At 41.7% G+C, this 25,180-nt stretch overlaps 1 protein-coding gene across 3 annotated transcripts in view; it reads right to left on the bottom strand.

Moving 5' to 3' along the window:
* The window catches only part of LOC121531876 (enhancer of mRNA-decapping protein 4), a 63,507-nt gene that overhangs the window by 21,987 nt on the left and 16,340 nt on the right, over positions 1–25,180 (bottom strand). Inside the window, exons 2-19 of one of the 3 annotated variants that reach the window (XM_041837402.2) lie at positions 20,657–20,813; positions 20,358–20,469; positions 14,344–14,443; positions 8,526–8,712; positions 8,186–8,333; positions 6,187–6,291; positions 5,960–6,069; positions 5,728–5,811; positions 5,368–5,463; positions 5,156–5,255; positions 4,864–5,044; positions 4,666–4,732; positions 4,457–4,548; positions 4,156–4,337; positions 3,958–4,037; positions 3,720–3,843; positions 2,901–3,487; positions 2,711–2,812 (exon numbers count right to left, since the gene is read on the bottom strand). In XM_041837402.2, coding sequence (XP_041693336.1) covers positions 2,711–2,812; positions 2,901–3,487; positions 3,720–3,843; positions 3,958–4,037; positions 4,156–4,337; positions 4,457–4,548; positions 4,666–4,732; positions 4,864–5,044; positions 5,156–5,255; positions 5,368–5,463; positions 5,728–5,811; positions 5,960–6,069; positions 6,187–6,291; positions 8,186–8,333; positions 8,526–8,712; positions 14,344–14,443; positions 20,358–20,469; positions 20,657–20,813 — 2,614 coding nt within the window. Of the gene's footprint in view, positions 1–2,710; positions 2,813–2,900; positions 3,488–3,719; positions 3,844–3,957; positions 4,038–4,155; positions 4,338–4,456; positions 4,549–4,665; positions 4,733–4,863; positions 5,045–5,155; positions 5,256–5,367; positions 5,464–5,727; positions 5,836–5,959; positions 6,070–6,186; positions 6,292–8,185; positions 8,334–8,525; positions 8,713–14,343; positions 14,444–20,357; positions 20,470–20,656; positions 20,814–25,180 lie in introns of all 3 variants that reach the window. The other 2 variants (XM_041837403.2, XM_041837401.2) reach the window with 2 other exon arrangements.

The following is a 25,180-nucleotide window of genomic DNA, read 5'->3' on the forward strand; positions in this document are numbered from 1 at the left end:
TGTCACGTCCTCTGCATCCATTTTGCTGTCAGATGTGTTACGGTGTTAAGAGTTTGTTATAACCAATTTATTGATGTGACTATGATATGCTATAGATCAGGCCCTGTGCATGCGATGCATACATGTGTCAACGTAAAGACAGCAAGGGTTGAGGGAATAGGGAATGTTTTTCCTAAACAAATGACGGATTTCGGTAACATAACTTTTCAGTCAGAAATGGCTGCAATTGTTGCAGCTTCAGCAACACTGACAGCAAGATACACACTGTTGATAACAACCCTCCTTTTTCTTCATCTCGTTATTGTTATTATTACAATTATGATCATCATTATAAAAATAAGTAATGTCATTATCATTAACAGGCTTAGTATTGTCACCATCGAGCTGTTGGGCTCCCGCAGCGGTCTAAGGTACTGCATCTCAGTGCTTGAGGCATCACTACAGACCCCCTGGTTCGATTCCAGGCTGTATCACAACCGGCCGTGATTGGGAGTCCCATAGGGCGGCGCACAATTGGCCCAGCGTCGTCCGGGTTTGGCCGGTGTAGGCCGTCATTGTAAATAAGAATTAGTTCTTAACTGACTTGCCTAGTTAAAGGCAAGTCAGCGGGGAGGAGAGAGAGACAACGGGTGCTAGTCACAGAGTCACTCACTTTTTTAACACAGCAAGTCTGAGCCAGGCCCAGCACAATCAAATCAATGGCGGTCGGACTCCCTCTAGTCATTTGTGTGTCTTAATTATTTCATCAAACAGTTCGCCTAAAGCATCAGAAAAGTTCAGCATATAGTAGATTTGATTAAAACACATACAGTGCATTCGGAAAGTATTCAAACTCCTTCCCCCTTTCCACATTTTGTAACGTTACAGCCGTATTCTTAAATTGATTAAATAAATAAAAATCCTCAATCTACACACAATACACCATAATGACAAAGTGAACACAGTTTTATGGACATTTTTGCAAATGTATTAACAATAAAAAACAGAAATACCTTATTTACATAAGTATTCTGACCCTTTGCTATAAGACTCGAAATTGAGCTCAGGTACATCCTGTTACCATTGACCATCCTTGAGATGTTTCTACAACTTGATTGGAGTCCACCTGTGGTAAATTCAATTGATTGGTCGAAGAAATTGTCCGTAGAGCGCCGAGACAGGATTGTGTCTAGGCACAGATGTGGGGAAGGGTCCCAAAAAATGTCTGCAGCATTGAAGGTCCCCAAGAACACAGTGGCCTCCATCATTCTTAAATGGAAGAAGTTTGGAACCACCAAGACTCTTCCTAGAGCTGGCCGCTCAGCCAAACTTAGCAATCGGGGGAGAAGGGCCTTGGTCAGGGAGGTGACCAAGAACCCGATGGTCACTCTGACAGAGCTCTAGAGTTCCTCTGTGGAGATGGGAGAACCTTCCAGAAGGACAACCATCTCTGCAGCCTTTATGGTTGAGTGGCCAAACGGAAGCCACTCCTCAGTAAAAGGCACGACAGCCCGCTTGGAGTTTGCCAAAAGATCTTCAAGGACTCTCAGAGCATGAGAAACTAGATTCTCTGGTCTGATGAAACCAAGATTGAACTCATTGGCCTGAATGCCAAGTGTCACGTCTGGAGGAAACCTGGAACCATCCCTACGGTGAAGCATGGTGGTGGTAGCATCATGCTGTGGGGATGTTTTTCAGGGGCAGGGACTGGGAGACTAGCCAGCATCGAGGGAAAGATGAACGGAGTAAAGTACAGAGACATCCTTGAAACCCTGCTTCAGAGCACTCAGGACCTCAGACTGGGGCGAAGGTTCACCTTCCAACAGGACAATGACTCTAATCACACAGCCAAGACAACGCAGGAGTGGCTTCAGGACATGTCTCTGAATGTCCTTGAATGGCCCAGCCAGAGTCTGGATTTGAACCCGATAGAACATCTCTGGAGAGACCTGAAAATAGCTGTGCAGCGACGCTCCCAAACCAACCTGACAGAGCTTGAGAGGATCTGCAGAGAAGAATAGGAAAAACTCCCAAAATACAGGTGTGCCAAGCTTGTAGCATCATACCCAAGAAGACTCGAGGCTGTAAGGTCTGAATACTTATGTAAATGTAATAATTAAGTGTTTTTTTAACATACATTTGTTAAAATGTCTAAAAACCTGTTTTTGCTTTGTCATTATGGGGTATTGTGTGTAGATTGATGAGAGAAAGAAAATCCATTCTAGAATAAGGCTGTAGCGTAAAAATGTGGAAAGAGTCAAGGGGTCTGAATACTTTCCGAATGCACTGTAGGATGTGTCTATATGGAAAATACACCTTAGAAAATGTAGACCAATCGATTGGTCAAAAGAACAGACAACTCTTGGCAGACCAATATTTTTTTGGGTCGGGGACAGCCCTACTAACAGCGATTTCAGACAATGAATCCCTAAGCTATTCAGTGCTTGTTTTCTCACATAAACTGAAATTGAGCGAACAGTGTACAATTTGACTATCAATAGGCGAATATCACAGCCAATCACAACTCTGGCGGGTAAGTAATACTGTGAAACACTATCATTCCACTATTAGAGCCAGATATATTACGGACATTTTCTGAAATTACAAGATTACCTTTACATGCAAACTTCAATCAATCAAGCATTGACTTCCAAAAAACACAGCAAATACTACAGCCTTCCAGGGTAATTAAGAACTGAAGGGGAGTTCCAGAGATGTGTGAGTATCTTACCTCTGTTCTGCACTGGCGTCCTGACTGTCATTCTGGGTTAAGTGGTAGGTGCGTCTGTGGTATGGAGAGGACATGTGTCTGTCCTTCATTTCCTCCCTCGAGCTAAGAGAAACAAAGAGACCCGTGTATGCTCTGGCATTTCTTGTATAGGTAGAGGCATTGTGCTTTATGTCAGTGTGTGTGACCTTACCAGTCTCCCAGGCCGTTGTCCCGCAGGCTGTTGCGTGTTTCCCGTGTGATGTCAGGAGCTGCAGGCCAGGGGTGGCTCACGCTGTTGTCTAAGCAGGAGGCAGCTGCAGCAGCAGCATTCTCCTGTGACAGGGCGTTCTCCAGTAGTGAGGGGGTGTTACTGAGCCTCTGTTCCGCCTCCACTGCTCCTGCTACAGCACCCAGCTCCAGGGGCAGGTGGCCGTGGTCAGAGTTCCGGTTTCGTGGAGAGAGAAGGTGAAGAGCTGAGGCTGCAGAAGCCATGCTGTCTGTGTGGAGGGCTGGGAGAGGTTCTCGAGATTCAGCTCCAGACACCCCCCCCAGGCCTCGCTGCAGCGTCTCAGAGGCGATCTCAGGAATGTCCTGGGACATGGCCGTGGAGGCAGATGAGATGACGTCTGGAGAGCGGGCCCGGGTAGGAGAAGCCTGCTGGATCAGCATAGGCTCAATGACCTGAGGGTCCAGCGAGAGGGGCGGGTTTGGAGAGGGAAGCCCCTGTAGAGGGCGGAGGGGGTAGGTGAGGGGGAACATGAGCGTATGAGGAGTGGTCTCTTGTGGAAGAGGGTACATCTTTATGAGACAGCAGGGAAAACCAAAATGGCACATGGAGTAAGGATGATGTCACATACGATGGAGAGGGACGAAAGGTCTTGTAAGTTGACATAAACACATGTTACTTTGGCCCCTCAGGCTCTCCAATTGTGTGGCACACATCCTGCATTCGAACAGTGTGTAATGACTGCATCATGCTGTAAGTGTGTATGTGTGTTTGCACGTGCATGTGTGCGAGTGTGTGGCTTACCGGCATGTTGTCCCCTAGGCCTGAGATGAGGATGGAGCTGCTGGTGCTCACATTGAGAGTCAGGCTGCTACTACTGCTGCTCTCCACAGACATCTTAGGGCTCTGGTTCAGCTCCTCTCCTCCCCTGCAGACATTAACATCACTGGAGTCAGGGACGTCAAAACACAATGGTTTTGCCTGCTCTTTCTAGTCAATTATGAATTCCTCCCCTCTTATGCACTCTTTCGAGTTGACCTACCTGGCGCAACTGTCAGAGTTGCTGCTCATGGCTGTCACTATGGTCAGGCTGCTGGCACTGCTGCCTGGGGAGGCTGGGACCTGGGGGAGAAGGGCAGAAACAAAATGAAAAGCAGGATCAAGATCCAGCAGTAATCTTCCTTCCTTGGATATTCGCTATCATTTTGATAGAATAGTGAGAATTTGGAACAGGACATACCGAAGCACTGGGGGTCATGAAGGCGTCAGGGGTCATAAGCTTGGGCATAGCAACAGTGCCGGAGGGGGACAGGAAGTCAGCAAGAGCGGGAATCTTGTGGAGATCATTTTTGGAGCCGCATCCAGAATCCTTATCAGAGCTCAAACCTTCCACACTCATGTCTGTCAAGTGATCTGAAAAACCTAGAAAAGTACAAAGATGTATTTTTATCCATGAAAATCTGGGATAACGTTTCTAAAATCTCTCAAACTGTGCAGAGGATAGTTTTGGTTTATGAAGACTAACAGTTTTCGTAACTCACCAAAGCCATCGTTTGAGTCGGAGTGAGGCAGGAACAAGGAGGAGCCAGAGCCAAGGTTTGGCTGGAACCAGATCTGCACATCTTGAAGGGACCTGTGGGCAGAAGAATACAGCAACACCCATATGGGTGTATGAAATTGTATACTACATAATTTCAATGCAGACCTCTTAGTAAATATGGTAATAATGACCCTGAATGAGGACACTCACTTTGTGTGGACACAGTATAGCTTGATTTGGATCCCAGCTTTGGATTCCATTGGGCCCTGGTTGCCATCTAGAGATAAAGGGAAGAACAAGTCTTAATCAAACATAACAAAACATTTGACCCATGATAATTCAGTGTTAGGCCAGCAATCGTTAGATCAGGTAGTAGTGGTAATGGGTATACAAGAAGGTGAACCCCACCTGCAGTCATACTCTCGCTCTCCTCGTCTGGCGGAAGGACCTCCGAGTGGCACAGGTGGCTGTGGCTGACATCCTGAACACCGAAGCTAAGCACAGGGTGTGTGAGCAGGAACTCTGACACGGCTGTGAAGCTGGCATGGCCCTTCTCCTGGTCCTGCAACAACTCCATCACATACAACACCTAGAGGGACAACACAAGCCAGAGTCAATTACTCATTATACTAATATCCAACAGGATGACAGTTGGTAGATAAATCACAGTGATACAGCAGGATATCAATGTTATTCTGACCTTTCTCTGTACATCGCTGAGGATGAGGCATTCTGCAGACAGGTCCAGACTGGCCTTCAGACAGGGCAGGACTGATGAGTTGAACGGGTCTGGAGAGAACCTAGAGGACATGTACATAGGCTCTTGTTAAAACGTGTCAAGTAACAGAGGGATGAATCAGACAACTTCCAAGCATGAAAGCGCAGTGAAAAACACAGGTAAAACAGTCAGACCTGATGGTCTGCAGGCAGGTCCATGACACTGTGCACCACATCTTCAATTCCTGGTTCTGATCAGCTCCAGTAATAAGAAAGCGCCAGAATGGAACACTAGAAAGGCAAAAATATACATATAATCTCTCATGGGTGCTTAAGAGAAAATGACACTGATTGCATTGGGTAATTCTGTAAAGATGGCACCTCTCCATGTGTCTACCTAACCCTGTTTAACTCAAAATGAACATGTATTTTTTTTTATCAGATTACATTTTAATCACTGATAAACACAACCCCCCAAATGTCGCATTCCCTAAATCCTCCCAACACCCGTTAAGATAAAGAGTACAGCAGCAGTAGGGAACAGTAGTGACTTACTCTGGGTCCTGTTTCTTGTGGTTGTCACAGAACAGCAGGCAGGAAAGGGGGTTCCCGTTGTGGGGCTGCCACTCGTGTAGACATCTGTGGAAGAAGCCGGGGAGAGGACTTCACAAAGGAAAGTAAAAGTAACCATAGAGATACAGATGGAAAGGAATGGCAAGAAACAGCTGGAATTTTCAAGAATATAATTGAATAGTATAACATTTAGTAATACTGAGTAAAGGTCTACCTTGGCTGGTCCAGTCCTTCAATGTAGATTTGCCAGAACTTTACATATCCATCATGACTGGCTGTGGCCAAGACTGTGCCATCCGGAGACAGGGCACCTTCACTGATGCGCTGGAGAAAAACAGAGAGACTGCAATCTCAATTTCCACACTAAAAACCAGCCTGTAAATAAGTGCTTTCCATACTGGAAACAGACCATGTGATCACTAAATTATTTATATGCCCTACATCTGTATGTCCTTTTATAGTTATAACTCCGTCCTTCAGGTCAGTGGCATCTACTGGCCAGGTGTTATTGTTGCTGCGGAGGATCTCCAGATCCCACACTTCAGCCTAGGGAGAAAAGACAGGACAATCAGCGGAAGGGAGGGAGTAAAGAATATACAAAGGGAGGAGGAGGAGGCATTTGTAAATGGTCTGGTTGTGTGTAAGCAGGGCATACAGTGCCTTCAGAAAGTATTCACACCCCTTTACTTTTTCCACATTTTGTTGTGTTACAAGGTGGGATTAAAAAGGTTTTAATTGTCATTTTTTGTCAACGATCTACACAAAATACTATAATGTCAAAATGGAAGAAAAATAAAACACTAATATAGCTTGATTAGATAAGTATTAAACCCCCTGAGTCAAAACATGTTAGAATCACCTTTGGCAAAAATTACAGCTGTGAGTCTTTCTGGGTAAGTCAAAAAGCTTTGCACACCTGCATTGTGCCACATTTGTCCATCATTATTATCAAATTTCTTCAACCTCCAAATTAACTTGGTTGTTGATCATTGCTAGACAACCATTTTCAGGTATTGCTATAGATTTTCAAGCAGATTTAAGTCAAAACTAACTTGGCCAATCAGGAACATTCACTGTCTTCTTGGTAAGCAACTCCATGGTAGATTTGGCCTTGTGTTTTAGGTTCTTGTCCTGCTGAAAGGTGACTTCATCTCTCAGTGTTTGGTGGAAAACAGACTGAACCAGGTTTTCCTCTAGGATTTTGCCTGTGCATAGCTCTATTCCATTTTTTTATCCTGAAAAACTCCCCAATCCTTAACGATTACAAGCATACCCATAACATGATGCAGACACCACTATATGCTTGAAAATATGGAGTGTGGTACTAAGTAATGTGTTGCATTGGATTTGCCCCAAACATAACTTTTTGTCCTGAACACAAAGTGTTAATTGCTTTGCCACATTTTTTGCAGTATTACTTTAGAACCTTGTTGCAAACAGGACGCATGTTTTGGAACATTTTTATTCTGTACAGGCTTCCTTCTTTTCACTCTGTCAATTAGGTTAGTATTGTGGAGTAACTACAATGTTGTTGATCCATCCTCAGTTTTCTCCTATCAAAGCCATTAAAGTCTTTAACTGTTTTAAAGTCACCATTGGCCACATGGTGAAATCCCTGAGCGGTTTCCTTCCTCTCCGGTAACGGAGTTAGGAAGGACACCTGTATCTTTGTAGTGATGGTGTATTGATACACCATCCAAAGTGTAATTAATAACTTCATCATGCTCAAATGGATATTCAATGTCTGCTTTATTTTTACCCATCTACCAATAGGTACCCTTCTTTGCGAGGCATTGGAACACCTCCCTGGTCTTTGTGGTTGAATCTGTGCTTGAAATTCACTACTCGATTGAGGGACCTTACAGATAATTGTATGTGTGTGGTACAGAGATGAGGTAGTCATTCAAAAATCATGTTAAACACTATTATGACACACAGAATGTGAGTCCATGCAACTTATTATGTGACTTGTTAAGCACATTTTTACTGCTGAACTTATTTAGGCTTGCCATGCTGTGGTCCTCTGTAGCTCAGCTGGTAGAGCACGGCGCTTGTAACGCCAAGGTAGTGGGTTCGATCCCCGGGACCACCCATACACAAAAAATAAATATATATATATATATATATAAAAAATTAAAATATTTAAAAATTTATGCACGCATGACTAAGTCGCTTTGGATAAAAGCGTCTGCTAAATGGCATATTATTATTATTTATAACAAAGGGGCTGAATAATTATTGACTCAAGACATTTCAGCTTTTAATTTTTAATTAATTTGTAAAAAATTCTAAAAGCATTATTCCATTTTGACATTATGGGGTATTGTGTGTAGGCCAGTGACACAAAATCTCAATTTAATCATTTTTAAATTCAGGCTGTAACAACAAAATGTGGAAAAAGTCAATGGGTGTGTATACTTTCTGAAGGCACTGTACATACTCTGTCTTCATGCAGCAGGGCCAGGGTCTGGCTGGCATCCTCAGGGTTCTCTTCATTGTCCTCTAGGATGAAGGGACACCAGATCAACCTCCTATTGGAGTTCAGAGGCGTGTCCTCAGGCCTCCGGATGTGGACAATAACTTGATCCCTGAGAAGCATGTGGGTTAAGGTGCATAACACCGCAGCTGTACAAACATCACACTATCATAAACAATGTGCTTTTAATGGTCAACACCAGGTAAATGTATATTGTTACATGAAAGGACCAAGGGAAGTGGAAAGGAAAGGACCAAGTGAAGTGTTATTCTTGAGTAAAATGAAAGTAGAATGAAGAGGATACAGGATCTTGCTACTGTGGCAGGTGAGCTGCCAGATGACCAGGTTGCCGGCCTCGTCGACACATCCCAGCAGCGTGGAGTCCAGATGGGCGAAGGCCAGGTCTGTGACTGCACCAGTGAAGCCCTTCAGCAGTGTGCGCTCTGCCGAGCCCAAGCTCAACACACGGATCATGGCCTGGTTGTTTGCTCCTGCACACAAGTACAAAACATGAGTCTGAGCCAACTTCTGTCACATTCAGAATCAATCCAGATAATTTGGTTTTACATGGAAAGCAGAGTTAAAAACCAAGGGTACAAGGCATAGTGCAGTAGTTGGGAAAAGCACATAATATTGGTTCAGTGTACGTTCTACCACAGATTCCTCAACCTCCAGTCGTTTGTAATTCAGTTATCACTATAAAGATAAGTGCTTTGATGACAGGCAAAGGGAGATCAAGATTCCAGCCAAAGGAATAGAACACAGGGGTCTTGGCAGTCACACAGCCAAAAGCAAATAAGTTTCTAATGCACTATCAAACAAACAAATAGAGCTTCCTTTAACCTTCGCAACACCATGCATTTCTCACTGCAAATGCCAAGAGCAGGTTTCTAAAGTGCAATTCTTTGGGCTGACCGAAAGCAAAAAAATATGTTTGTGGTTTCCAAGGCATACAAATCTGAAGGTCAGAGTAAGCTATGTGTATTTCCAGAACATGAAATGCAAACAAAATCCAATGAAAGGGGGTACAAAAATCAAAAACAGATCGAGACGTGATCTCTTTAAAGGACAGTCTCACAAAAAATATAATTATTCCATTCTCACCACGCGCTACTCAAAATGCTCAGAAACAAATAAAGGGAATCATTCACAAGCACTGGCACATTTTACTGTTACAAAAAGGTTATCTGATGAGTGTTCTGCATTGATCTATGTCAGGTATTGTGGGAAAGAAAAAACTTAAGTGAGCATCTGTAATTGCTATTTGAAGTGGGGAAAATAGCATACCGACGTCAGGGCAGCCTGGAGGGCTAAATATGCACTGTTATAAAAACTACATTCAAAAGTTTGTTTTATTAAATTAAGAATTTCAAATGTCATGGTATATCCTTGTAGGTAAAATTTCAAAGACAAATTAAATTTAGACGAAGCTTTTTATTTTTTTATCTCCAAAAATGTAAGGTGCAATTTGCAGAGATCGCTCCACCATTTCCCGGTTGATAAAATGTTCAATAGTTAGCCTAATTTCAGTTTATGTTACAAAACAAGCAAGCATAGTGTAGAGAATCATTGTACCATCTAATACATTTTCCATAACCAAAAAATATTGTATTTTCAGCTGTTTGAAGCTGGTGTACAAAACTGAAAGTAAGACGCAAAAACTAAACTTAAGACCGGGAAGCATAAAAATAGCGCATATTGAACAGATCTACCGCTTCTTAGACCTGCTTTCAATGAGAATGACAGGTCTATAACTCACATTTCTATGTGAAGTTGGTCGGGTCGCCCAAAAAGTTACATATTGTGGCTTTAATTAAAATACTCATTTTATACATACAGTGGGGAAAACAAGTATTTAGTCAGCCACCAATTGTGCAAGTTCTCCCACTTAAAAAGATGAGAGAGGCCTGTAATTTTCATCATAGGTACACGTCAACTATGACAGACAAAATGAGAAAAAAATTCCAGAAAATCACATTGTAGGATTTTTTATGAATTTATTTGCAAATTATGGTGGAAAATAAGTATTTGGTCACCTACAAACAAGCAAGATTTCTGGCTCTCACAGACCTGTAACTTCTTCTTTAAGAGGCTCCTCTGTCCTCCACTCGTTATCAGTATAAAAGACACCTGTCCACAACCTCAAACAGTCACACTCCAAACTCCACTATGGCCAAGACCAAAGAGCTGTCAAAGGACACCAGAAAATAAATTGTAGACCTGCACCAGGCTGGGAAGACTGAATCTGCAATAGGTAAGCAGCTTGGTTTGAAGAAATCAACTGTGGGAGCAATTATTAGGAAATGGAAGACATACAAGACCACTGATAATCTCCCTCGATCTGGGGCAAACGTTTTCTGTAAGTCTTCACAAGGTTTTCACACACTGTTGCTGGTATTTTGGCCCATTCCTCCATGCAGATCTCCTCTAGAGCAGTGATGTTTTGAGGCTGTCGCTGGGCAACACGGACTTTCAACTCCCTCCAAAGATTTTCTATGGGGTTGAGATCTGGAGACTGGCTAGGCCACTCCAGGACCTTGAAATGCTTCTTACGAAGCCACTCCTTCGTTGCCCGGGCGGTGTGTTTGGGATCATTGTCATGCTGAAAGACCCAGCCACATTTCATCTTCAATGCCCTTGCTGATGGAAGGAGGTTTTCACTCAAAATCTCACGATACATGGCCCCATTCATTCTTTCTTTTACACGGATCAGTCATCCTGGTCCCTTTGCAGAAAAACAGCCCCAAAGCATGATGTTTCCACCCCCATGCTTCACAGTAGGTATGGTGTTCTTTGGATGCAACTCAGCATTCTTTGTCCTCCAAACACGACGAGTTGAGTTTTTACCAAAAAGTTCTATTTTGGTTTCATCTGACATTCTCCCAATCCTCTTCTGGATCATCCAAATGCACTCTAGCAAACTTCAGACGGGCCTGGACATGTACTGGCTTAAGCAGGGGGACACGTCTGGCACTGCAGGATTTGAGTCCCTGGCGGCGTAGTGTGTTACTGATGGTAGGCTCTGTTACTTTGGTCCCAGCTCTCTGCAGGTCATTCACTAGGTCCCCCTGTGTGGTTCTGGGATTTTTGCTCACCGTTCTTGTGATCATTTTGACCCCACGGGGTGAGATCTTGCGTGGAGCCCCAGATTGAGGGAGATTATCAGTGGTCTTGTATGTCTTCCATTTCCTAATAATTGCTCCCACAGTTGATTTCTTCAAACCAAGCTGCTTACCAATTGCAGATTCAGTCTTCCCAGCCTGGTGCAGCTTATTTTCCACCATAATTTGCAAATAAATTCATTAAAAATGAATGTGATTTTCTGGAGAAAAAAAATCTCAATTTGTCTGTCATAGTTGACGTGTACCTATGATGAAAATTACAGGCCTCTCATCTTTTTAAGTGGGTGAACTTGCACAATTGGTGGCTGACTAAATACTTTTTTTCCCCACTGTAGAAGTTGACCTTATATGTCATTAACCAATCACAGCCCTCATTTAGGATTGCACATTCAGCAAAACACCGGCAGAGGGAGTTCCCTTTGAATCCATTTTCCCATACATTTTATGAGCACCACCAAAAGTGTATCATATCTTCAGAATTAGCAGAGAGCCCACTGGAAATCTTATGTACTTGTAGAGTATATTGTTCCAAACAATGTCAAAATGAACAAAATCAAAAAGTGTAGTTCTGAGAAATTCATAAATAAGTTGAATGGAATGTGAAAAATTGTATTTCATAATCTAGACATATTCCATATGTTAGAGCATACTATAATGAGTATAATGACACCAAGATGTTGTCTGTATCATGTACGGTTCACAGATCAGAGGCGGCATGTATAGGTCTAAAAAGGGCCTAAAATGGCCAGTTTCATCATGATTTTCTAAAAAAAATGGGTTGTGATACAAATGTGAAGTTCCTTACATTTACATTTACATTTTAGTCATTTAGCAGACACTCTTATCCAGAGCGACTTACAGTTAGTGCATACATTATTTTTTTATAACCCCCATGGGAATCGAACCCACAACCCTGGTGTTGCAAACGCCATGCTCTACCAACTGAGCTACATCCCTGCCGGCCATTCCCTCCCCTACCCTGGACAACGCTGGGCCAATTGTGCGCCACCCCATGGGTCTCCCGGTCGCGGCCGGCTACGACAGAGCCTGGATTTGAACCAGGATCTCTAGTGACACAGCTAGCACTGCGATGCAGTGCCTTAGACCACTGCGCCACTCGAGTTCCTATGTGAGAATTGCCAGAACATTCAGATACCAAAAATATTTTCCGCTCCCGCTGGAGTGGAATCGTCCCTATTGTTAAAATAGATCTTTAGTTTAAAGACCCTCGCTCCCTTTGGTCTGAATGCTGAGTTTGATCTGAAACCATTCCTGTGATTTTGCTATCCATTTGAGAGTAGTAATGGTAGTAATAGGGTTTTCATAGGCTGTGTGTTAGTTATAGTGACCTATTTTGGGGTGGTTTGTAGGTGTGGAGTGATTATAGTAGGCTAGAGCGCACTATATCGTCATAAGCTATATGCATTTTTAAGCTCTCAAAATGTTTTAGTTTGAACATTCTGAAAGTTGTGGCAGTGATTTCAGTTTAGAATGTTAAAGCCTGCATTCCACCATTGAAATTAAATGGGGATATAACAAGCTTTATCGTTGGTAGCAAAATTGATAGCAAAAAGCTGTGTTGAAGCAATTGGGTTGTTGTTTGTAGCTTTAATGATTCAAGTGCAGTAGCGAATCCAAATACTTCCCATTGAAGCGTAAGGAGCTTTTACGCATCTTTAAAACAGTTATAGTTCAAAAAGTATAAATGTTATCAAAAAGCTGTATACAAGCAACCTATTCCAGACCATTCTGCACGTTTTAATGTGCAGGATGGCATTTCTAGCTTAAATTTTGACTAATTGTTGGACTGTCTGTCAAAGTGCGCACCTCTCTCACACAGGGAGCGCGAGCTAGCGCTAGAGCTACATCACCAGGTTCTGCAGCCCCCCCACTCTCACTGCAGTGGAATAACGCAAATCTACGAAAATAATACACTTTGTCACAGCAAACATACAAAATCTGGGAAGCCCAATTGATTGTGAGATATGGTATATACCTTTTATGTGATACATTTGGGTCATTGGGTTCGCACTTTTACCTTTTCTGAGATCTTTGCCAAGGAGGAAACAGCAGCCCGTTGGCTTAATGCTCATGCAACACACGCACGAGGGGAGTCCTCATAAACACAACACACCGGCAGTTTTCAAAATAGCCTACAGACTTTAGCACATCACCCAACACAACATGCCTTTAACTATAATGTCAGAAGTATCATCAGACCTCGGTAGTAGCCTATTTCATTTATTTTTCAATGCTCTGGAAACCAAGCAGAAAACGCTGTATTCTAAAGATGGCATTGTACCCACACAAATACATTAGAAGATTATTTTCAATCGGATCAGAAACACTGTGCTCACAACCTTAAATCGCCTAAATGATGTCACTGGTGTATTTTGTTTGAATTTTTGAATATATTGCACAATAAGTTAAGGTTTTAACTAGGCGCAAGCCCATCCAGGAGCTTGTCTTTATAAACTTTCACATAGCCAATTCCATGATATGGGATAACCCAATGAGCAACACTGCAGCTGTTGATTGCAGTGATCATCAATCATCATGTATGCTGTATATAATCAATACAGGAGGATATTTGATGCAAGGGTATTTGATGCAAACATTTCCCTCTCATTTTAGTATATATATATATATATATTTTTGCCGTAATGATCTGGTCACACCATGCAACAAGGGATGGTAGAGCACGGCGCTTGTAACGCCAAGGTAGTGGGTTCGATCCCCGGGACCACCCATACACAAAATGTATGCACGCATGACTGTAAGTCGCTTTGGATAAAAGCGTCTGCTAAATGGCATATTTATTTATTTATTATTATTAATGCATGGTTCCACACCAGAGGCTGGTGACCGGAGGACGGCTCACAATAATGAAGGAAATGGTATCAAACATGGAAAGCAGGTGTTTGATGTGTTTGAGACCATTCCAATCCAGCTTTTACTATTCCTGTCCTCCCCATTTAAAAATTCCTTCTCCACACTCACCTCGGATGGCATATGCCAGGTATGCGTTAGAGACTGCAATGAGGTTGCCGTAGTAATACTTGTGCTCCCAGTCGTACTTGGCGACAGGCTGGATTTTTACCTGCATGGAACAGGAGAGAGTCAAAATTAAGGACTCATTTCCTTACAACTGAGAGCAACATTGAGTCAAGAAAATGGTGTATTGGGTTAACATGAGGACAGATATTCAAACAATGGTAGTAAGCGCAACACAGTAGACTGCTCGGTAATAGATTGCTTAGCTACAGTGAGGGAAAAAATGGATAACTTTATATGTCTGTACAATATTACTTATATCAGATTTTTTATTCATAGATTTTAGATGTGTATTACAATAGTTTTTGTTGATAAACGCTATATATCCATTGTTTAGCTGGAATGGAATGTTCGTATCCTGTATATTTAACATATAAATTCAACACGTCATAAATCTAACCTCATGCTATAGTGCTTGGTTAGAGTTAGGCCTCGTCCCAAATGGCACCCTATTCCATACAGTGAGGGAAAAAAGTATTTGATCCCCTTCCGATTTTGTACGTTTGCCCACTGACAAAGAAATGATCAGTCTATAACTTTAATGGTAGGTTTATTTGAACAGTGAGAGACAGAATAACAACAAAAAAATCCAGAAAAACGCATGTCAAAAATGTTATAAATTGATTTGCATTTTAATGAGGGAAATAAGTATTTCACCCCCTCTCAATCAGAAATATTTCTGGCTCCCAGGTGTCTTTTATACAGGTAACGAGCTGAGATTAGGAGCACACTCTTAAAGGGAGTGCTCCTAATCTCAGCTTGTTACCTGTATAAAAGACACCTGTCCACAGAAGCAATCAATCAGATTCCAAACTCTCCACCATGACCAAGACCAAAGAGCTCTCCAAGGATGTCAGGGACAAGATTGTAGACCTACATAAGGCTGGAATGGGCTACAAGACCATCGCCAAGCAGCTTGGTGAGAAGGTGACAACAGTTGGTGCGATTATTCACAAATGGAAGAAACACAAAAGAACTGTCAGTCTCCCTCGGCCTGGGGCTCCATGCAAGATCTCACCTCGTGGAGTTGCAATGATCATGAAAATGGTGAGGAATCAGCCCAGAACTACACTGGATGATCTTGTCAATGATCTCAAGGCAGCTGGGACCATAGTCACCAAGAAAACAATTGGTAACACACTACGCCGTGAAGGACTGAAATCCTGCAGCGCCCGCAAGGTCCCCCTGCTCAAGTAAGCACATATACAGGCCCGTCTGAAGTTTGCCAATGAACATCTGAATGATTCAGAGGAGAACTGGGTGAAAGTGTTGTGGTCAGATGAGACCAAAATCGATCTCTTTGGCATCAACTCAACTCGCCGTGTTTGGAGGAGGAGGAATGCTGCCTATGACCCCAAGAACACCATCCCCACCGTCAAACATGGAGGTGGAAAGATTATGCTTTGGGGGTGTTTTTCTGCTAAGGGGACAGGACAACTTCACCGCATCAAAGGGACGATGGACGGGGCCATGTACCGTCAAATCTTGGGTGAGAACCTCCTTCCCTCAGCCAGGGCATTGAAAATGGGTCATGGATGGGTATTCCAGCATGACAATGACCCAAAACACACGGCCAAGGCAACAAAGGAGTGGCTCAAGAAGAAGCACATTAAGGTCCTGGAGTGGCCTAGCCAGTCTCCAGACCTTAATCCCATAGAACATCTGTGGAGGGAGCTGAAGGTTCGAGTTGCCAAACGTCAGCCTCGAAACCTTAATGACTTGGAGAAGATCTGCAAAGAGGAGTGGGACAAAATCCCTCCTGAGATGTGTGCAAACCTGGTGGCCAACTACAAGAACAGTCTGACCTCTGTGATTGCCAACAAGGGTTTTGCCACCAAGTACTAAGTCATGTTTTGCAGAGGGGTCAAATACTTATTTCCCTCATTAAAATGCAATTTTTGTTGTTGTTATTCTGTCTCTCACTGTTCAAATAAACCTACCATTAAAAGTATAGACTGATCATGTCTTTGTCAGTGGGCAAACGTACAAAATCAGCAGGGGATCAAATAATTGTTTCCCTCACTGTACCTAGAGATATCTAGACTTGTGACACAGCCACCCTTTGCCTAAAATAATTGTCTTTACATTGTTTTCGTCTGAGAATGTTGGTGTAATCACCCTGATTACCTTTTTCATGTTCTCAAGGACAGTTGAGGGCCCAGTGCAGCTGTTTTTATCTCAATATTAAATTATTTATTTGTAACATTTAAGAAACATACTGTAATAGCAACAAAAATAGCTTTATAGCAAAATAAACATATCAAGCAAGAATATTGCTAGGACTGTCGGAGTGGTCTCAGTGCAGCAGGGGAAAGCACCAAAGTGGTGCATAAAAACCACAGTTAGGAATGTGGTGCGGGGAATAATCGACCAGAGGGGGGCCTAATAAGAGGGATATGTAACCTGAAAACTAGCTGTTATTGGCAGAGGGGTTTGGAACTATTTAGTAATGGTCTATTAACCGAGGGGATTGTATTAAAAAAGCCCTGGTTGCACCAGGCTATGGCCCGTCACGTGACCGGGCTAAACCGCACTGCTCAAATCGAACAGCAGTGGTGGAAAAAGTATGCAACTGTCATACTTGATTAAAAGTAAAGATACCTTACTCAAAAAGTGAAAGTCACCCAGTAAAATACTACTTGAGTAAAAGTCTAAAAGTATTTGGTTTTCAATATACTTAAGAAACAAAAGTATATGTAATTGCTAAAATATACTTAAGTATCAAAAGCAAAAGTATCCAATATTTCAAATTCCTTAAATTAAGCAAACCAGACGGCACCGTTTTATTGTTTTTTTTATTTAGGAATAGCCAGGGGCACACTCCAACACTCAGACATCATTTCCAAACTAAGCATTTCTGTTTCGTGTGTCCGCCAGAGCAGAGGCAGCAGAGATGTTCTCTTGATAAGTGCTTGAATTGGACCATTTTCCCGCCCTACTAAGCATTCAAAATGTAACGAGTACTTTTGGGTGTCAGGGAAAATGTATGGAGTAAAAAGTACATTATTTCTTTAGGAATGTAGTGAAGTAAAAGTTAAAAAATATATAAATAGTAAAGTAAAGTACATATACCCCAAAAAAACTACTTGAGTAGTACATTAAAGTATTTTTACACCACTGTCGAACATTAATGTGCCGCTCTGTCATGTTGTCAACAAGGCAGCATGATGCATTGTTCAGAAACACACATCTCTTTTCCATAAAATATATGTTAGAATTATTAAACTAGTTTTCATTGGGAAGTCATATAAAGGGCGAGGGCACTTGCCTCGTGTTAAACTGTTGCAAGCCGGTGAGGAATCTCTGGCTGGAACGCATCTTGTTAGCTACCCACTCATGCTGCATATAGTCAAGTTTAAGCACACTAGAATAATACCACACGGCATGTAGACATATTGAAAGTATTCATTGATTTACTGTTCGGCAATGTCCATATACAGGCTACAGTACTTTACAAAACAAGATACCGGTAGCTTGTTTGCGTATCGGGACACACTAGCGGCCGCATTTTCCTGATTTTGTAAAATATAGTTGAATACAAACACTGTGTTGCAATTATTAGAAAACAAACGATGCATTCACCTGCAAGTAGGGGTTCTGAAAAGCTATCTATATCGGCCTCAAAAAACATTTAAAAGCAATGAAGCTGACGCAACAGATCAGAACATTTAGCTTAAAATGTTGATAAACTATTAGGCTATTTCTTCACATTATAAGCACAGCAATGCACAGTAGGCTATAAGCGCGAATGTTCCAGAATGTTTTCAATAACGGGAAAACACCATTCTCAATAGTTACCGCAAATGCGATTATGCATGTAATGCTTTCATTATAAAGGTGAATTTTTATGGTGAAAATGATCTTCCCCAAACTTGAAACTCACGTGCTACGTATGTATGCCAGTTAGGCTCTACACCAGTTGTAAAGCAGATTAATGTGCATCATTTTAATAAGTTATTTGGCCACATTAGTTGTGATACAAACCTTATCAAAACATATAGGCCTATGGGCTAGGCTACATGAGGTGTGCGACTATGATTACAAAAAGTGGCAAATAAAAGGTATGCGCTGTTTCTTGTCTTACTGCACACAAGTTGGGCATCATTCACAAGTGATAATATATCCTTCAGTGATAGGCTAATATTGTCATCCATCACACTATTCTTGATTTAATCTTGTCTTTACATATACTAAATAATATGTGAAATTTGTTTTGATTTAGAATGGACCACTATCATGCACCCGTCTCAAAACAGGGGCAGGGGGAATAAATACATCTATGCACTTAAATAGCGAATGGAGGACGCTTTTCCCATTGTTCATTTTCATGCCAGCAAGGTGGGCTATACTCCTGTTGTAAAGAGAAGCAATGTGCTTAATATTAGGAAGGTTGAGAAATAAATATAGTAGGACTAGCCTATAGAAAGCTGACGGGATCCTCCTCTTTTTAATAGAGGTCATCACTCGGTTTTCTCACGCAATTGCATAGCCTATAGAAATGTTGTGCAACATGATGTCATTGGCTCTCATTAAGTGTTTGATTAGATTGTTGATTACATTTGCATTGATGTCAGTGATTAGAGGGACAATAGTGCTGAGTACCAGACAGTTAGCAAGTTTGGTAGGCTACTAATGACCATCAGCAGCATCAAAGCTTGGAGAAGCCTAGTTACCGTGACTAAACGGTCACGTGGAATTTGACTGCCGTCATGACTAGCTGTGGTATTGTTTTGGTATTGAGTATCGTGATACTAAACCTGGTATCGGTACTAAAATGACAAAACAGTACTATTGAGGTATGAAGCATTTCAATATAGCCTATTCTTGTTTTTATGACTTACAATCAACATGTCCATGACATCAGTGGCAGACTTACCATTATGCAGAAGAGGCAATTGCCTCAGGCCTCACATAATCAAGGTGCCTCAAGAGCTGGGCATAATTTTTTAACAATTCTCCACTTGAGGCCACCCATGCTCCGCATCAAACTTTAATGAGACTGTTAATTACTCAAGTTTGCCAAATATAATGTAGGATAATTAACATTGATGTCGAAAGGCTTTGATTCAGATCACAAGAGCGGAGAGTGAAAGCCCAGTGCCAGTCATCGCACATCACCCCTTGCAATCTGAGCTGGAGGCAGTCTGCATGTTGAAACCATTAACAATAGACTTAATTGTTTGAATGAAACCTGGACGTTTTACTTCATATTATGAAGCACGTCTTACCTTGCTTCAAAGAAGGCTAGCCAGAAGGAATGATTTTATGAAACACCTCCTCATATGCCATTGAAACAAGCATTTCTCTACTGTTCTATTGTTTTTCAAATCAACATTATTTAGTTGTCCAGCAGCCAAAGGAACAATCCTAGCCATATTAGCTACCCATGCTAGTTGTTGAATCTTTAGATATCCCCTCCTAAAATTCGAATGAATATTTCCATCTCTGACACATGAAACCACTCGCATGTGCAGTGCGCTTTTTACAAGTGTTTTCCCGCTAATTGCATTTGTAACCTTTGCGCGTACCACCGTGTGCACATTGCTGCACTTATCAAATGTTTCCTGCGAATGCACAATAGAAAAAAAAAAAAAAACATAGCTCCAAAAAAAATGGAACATATCTTTTAAACGGTTTGGGCTAGAAACGCGGTTTTCAGTATAACAATTGTGAAACCATGACATTAACGAAGCTGTATTCAGTTTGTATATATGGCACTCAGGATGCACTAGGCAGGCACACATATTTTAAAAGATAGTTTATAACTTTGGAAAAAGTAGCCGGCTGGAAATGAGCCTGGAACTGGGTATTTGGCCAACGGCCGGCGCTTAGTCGGTCGTTCTTTATCAGGAAATAACACTTTTACACTGTTTGTTTTATCAGCTATTGTACAAATATGATACAAAACACAGGAAAATAAAATTGAGACTGCACTGGGCCTTTAATCCTCTAAGTCTTACCTTGTTGCTGCCACGGGCTTTGCTGTCAATGCTTGAGTCTCGACTGGCCACAATTTCAACATTGTTGGATGTGATGGGAATGCAAGTGGAGCCATCATCCCCAGAGAGGCAGCTGGTGAAGAAACCAAATACAATGTTAACTGGATACTTGATCTCATAAAGAGATCTACCTTGAACATGGGTTTCAACATTCAATCAACCCAAAGGGTTTTCACAGAATACTGAAATGTGCATTTCTGTATCAGAGAAATCTCTATGCAGGCAGAGAAAAATAAAGAAGAGGTAACTTTATAACTTACATGATCTGACAGTCTTGGGTGTTCATGTTCTCTGAATTAGGGCCTGTGGATTCAGCCATGGTTGACCTGTCGCCAGCTCCTATAAAGTCTGCTCCCAGAAGTCCATTCAATTCACCATTGAAAGATGTTGTGCTTTGGTTCTCACTTGGAGATGCGTCTACGGAAACACAAACACCTCTGAGTAACAAAGACCCCTATCTTTGGATATCACCAAAGATTATGATAAGTAGCAACATTTTTAGGGGGAAAGCCGAAAGGGGATGATAATGTTCCTCGTATCATTTTACATGCTACCAGAAACCCAATTCTTATACTGAGCCTCAAGGACTGATGTTTCATTGCCTCCAAAGAACCCAGGCAACCTCATGCCTTATGATTTGGTACCTGCTGCTTAGACCTTGATGACTCTCAGTTCCATTACATTACACAAAAAAAGTCATTGGAAAAGGCGTTTTCTGTACAGGGGAGTTTTGTTAGGAGCCCCGGTGCTCTGTCTGAACATTAACACACATCGCTTGCAATATGGTTTTGGAAGCATAAGGACCTTTCATATCACAGACAATTTATAAAAAACAAAAAAAGGTTAAATTGATACCTTTATAGGGTTAGGGTTCCCACATGGCCATATTTCCATGTTACAGTGCTTGTTTAAGGAAAACAGATGGAAGACAGAGTGGACTACCTGTGCTAATTAGCTGTGCGTCTCCGAACACCTGTGTGTAAACGCAAGACTTATACCACAAACGTGCAGTCACTGAAAAATACTGTCAGCTGCAACTATGTTAAATCCGGTTAAAACAGTAAGGGTGTATTTGGCATTTGTGAAATTATTTTGTAATATGAAAGTAGAGGGATTTATGTTTCTAGAACAGTACCGCAATTGAGTATCGATTCTCATTTAGTTGGAGTATTTGGCTGTTTTGGCTTCCAAAGCCAATTCGCCTTTCAACAGAACATGTAAAGTCCTTGGACTATAAGGAGTACTGTTAGGTGGGGTGTTAGGGGACAAAATGAAACTTTGGTTCTCGTGTTATACTTTGTATTCCATGTTATAGAGAAGCATCTCAGGAACACAGAACAATTTCACAAGGATAGGACTTCCCATTGATGCGATAACTCCCCGTGTAGCTCAGTTGGTAGAGCATGGCGCTTGCAACGCCAGGGTTGTGGTTTCGATTCCCAAGGGGGCCAGTATGAAAAAAAAATTATGTATGCACTCACTAACTGTAAGTCGCTATGGATAAGAGCGTCTGCTAAATGACTAAAATGTAAAATAACTTATTTTGAAGTTATCGGAAAAAGGTCGCAGACAGGTCAATGTTAATCCCTAGTCAATAATGGCACCAAATGGCCTGTCTGGATCCTTAAATTCAACATATTTTGTCCAATATCTCATGATAGGATGGTAAAAAGTAAATATTACATAAAAAATGCTATATTATGCAAATTAGGCAGTATGGAATACATAATTACAGTAATTTAAAGACCAATAATTTAAGGTATGGTGGACATATTAACAATTTGAAAAATTTATGAAATTAGAATACAACCTTTTATACTACTTTATGCAAATTAGATACTTAACTCAAACACACCACACCCTCACACACAGCACCCACACCAACACACACACACACACACACACATTCTCTGCATCCATTCTCACTAAGTCTGAACTGTAGCACAGATTGCGACTAGTCTAATAGCATACCTTACTTCTAAAGGTAGGCCTACACCCAAGTTGGATTACATTGTAATGTTATTTTTAGTGTTGATGAGTTACTCTGGTGATGGGAGGATAAACTGCAGAAAATAATTAGCCTGGGCACAGAAGAGAAAGTGAGCCGCCTGCTAGCCAGCTGCACAGAAAGATAGATGGGACACATTTTCAATTCACTAATATTTAGCTAATGTTTTTCTCGATTGTAGAGCTATAGCCACTGAATTCTGGTGGTTTTTACTTGAAAGAATAAAACCATCACAAAATTAGCAGCTGACACAATACAGCCAATGCCACACAGCGCTGCCTCTAGCCCAGCTCGTTGCCTCAGCGAACAGCGTCAGGCACCCCCACACAGCTAGCACTCGTCATAGAAATGGAGGTGGCGAAACGTGAATTTGGACCCATCACTGAAAATCCATACATCAAAACGTAGCTACGAAGCTCTACTTTGTAACATGCTGTTATTTTGTGTCTCTAGCTAGGTTTCCATCCAATTGGCAACAGATTTATGTGCATATAGAAACACTGCATAAAAACAATATGTACATTTTCCCACCAGATTGACTTATTGTGCGTGATGACGTAGTACACATAAAAATTATTTTTGCGGTTAAATACACCCCCCCAAAGAAACAAGTAAAATGGGTTTCCATCACATTTTCAACTCTGATGGTTTTCTCACCAAACATTTGCGTTATATAGAGAGTGTGCCCACTCTGGTATTGCGTACAGCCTACATGATGAAATTATTATTATGGACAAAAGATGAAGATTTGTATTTGTCAAACGGCAGCCAAGCATCGATTATCATGTCACCAGAATAAGACCCTTGTGATATTTATTGTAAAGGAGCATCAAGTTCATCACCTTGCACTTTCACCACAAGTTCATCATAACTTATTCCCTCTGTAGCCTAATAAAATGCATGCTTTCCCGACAAGTCGTAGTGGGATCTGGTGTTATATCTGGTGTGATTCTCCTGTCTTATCCGGTGTCCTGTGTGACTAAGTACGTTCCCACTAATTCTCTCTCTCTCCCTCCCATCCTGGCGGACCTGAGCCCTAGGACCATGCCTCAGGACTACCTGGCCTGATGACTGCTTGCTGTCCCCAGTCCACCTGGTCGTGCTGCTGCTCCAGTTTTCACTCTTCTGCCTGTGGCTATGAAACCCTGACCTGTTCACCGGACGTGCTACCTTGTCCCAGACCTGCTGTTTTCAACTCTCTCTCTCTCAACCTCTAACTGCCCGGCTATGAAAAGCCAAGTGACATTTACTCCTGATGTACTGACCTGTTGCAACCTCTACAACCACTGTGATTATTATTTGACCCTGCTGGTCATCTATGAACGTTTGAAAATCTTGGATAAAATTCTGGCCTTAAATGGCCATGTACTGTTATAATCTCCACCCGGCACACCCCTCAGAGCCTGGTTCCTCTCTAGGTTTTGTCCTAGGTTTCTGCCTTTCTAGTGAGTTTTTCCTAGCCACCGTGCTTCTACATCTGCAATGTTTGGTGTTTTAGGCTGGGTTTCTGTCTAGCACTTTGTGACATCTGCCGATGTAAAAAGGGCTTTATAAATACAATTTGATTGATTGATTGACCGCACATCATCGATATGATGGTTATGATATCAATATTTGCACATAAAAGCATTTCCACCAACAATCCTCGCTTTTTACCGACAAAAAGACACCACCTTGTGTAGTGTATTTTGTTGTTTTGTCGACATTTCGAAAGTTTCCCGAAAATGTTTGTTTCCATGCCTGTCATTCCATTTTTATCTGACGTACTTTACTCGCATAAAAAGGTTGGATGGAAACATGTAAATGACAGAAGCGAAGGAATTTTTTTGTTAACCTTATATTTCAGTCAAAATGTCACATCGATCTTACTCTGATAAGTTGAGGAAAACCCATCGCAAAGAGCAAATACGAACACAGTGATTTTGCAGGTTTCACAAAAAGGGCTGTCCCACATATTTGAACGTTCTAACATGACATTTACACACGTTATTCAAATCATTTCATCCAAACTGCTCACGGGTGTCTGCGTAACCGGGCACTAAAATAGAACTTAATTCTATTTTAGACACTTGATGCCCTGCAAGTGCTGCCTCTCCCATGGTTTTTACGAGCATCTTAACCCACAACGGTGTTTGAAAGATGAAATTGGTCCAAACTCCAGTCCAGTTAGTGGCGGTAATGCACCTTAAAAGTTGGTTGCAAACCGCCATATAAAATGAACGAGGAGAGATTAATCAAAGAAAAAAACTATATAGGTTTCCCATTTTATCTGCGGATTAATTGTTAGAGTAGAGAGCACACAATTTTGTATGACTCAAAATGGGTCAAAATTCTACAAAGATCCAGCCAAAAAAGGACCATATGCATTTCAGGTAAAATGTGTATCTCCCAGGACAAATTAGCTAGCAATGTCCATGAATGTTTGTGTGTTTCAACCTGTGCCCAAATTAATATAGTTGTTTCACAGTTGGTTTAGAACATGTCTGGTGAGGATAGACAAAATCAAATAGGCCTGTCCCTGTCAACAACAAAAACATATTTGTTGACCTAGAGTCATTGGTTCTTTCGCCCAATCGATTGTTGGATATTTTAAAACATGTATTTTTCAATATGTTCTTCCATGCGTTTGAATAAAATCAACTATATGCATGGAGCTTGTCTGATGCTTTAAGCGCACTGTTTGATTAAATAATTAAGACAGCCAAATGACTCAAGAGGGAGCCCAATGGCCACGCTGTATTAAAAACAAATTACAGCGAGTGGCTGTGTGACTGCC

This window comes from Coregonus clupeaformis, chromosome 19 (assembly GCF_020615455.1).
Source record: "Coregonus clupeaformis isolate EN_2021a chromosome 19, ASM2061545v1, whole genome shotgun sequence".
Taxonomy (NCBI): domain Eukaryota; kingdom Metazoa; phylum Chordata; class Actinopteri; order Salmoniformes; family Salmonidae; genus Coregonus; species Coregonus clupeaformis.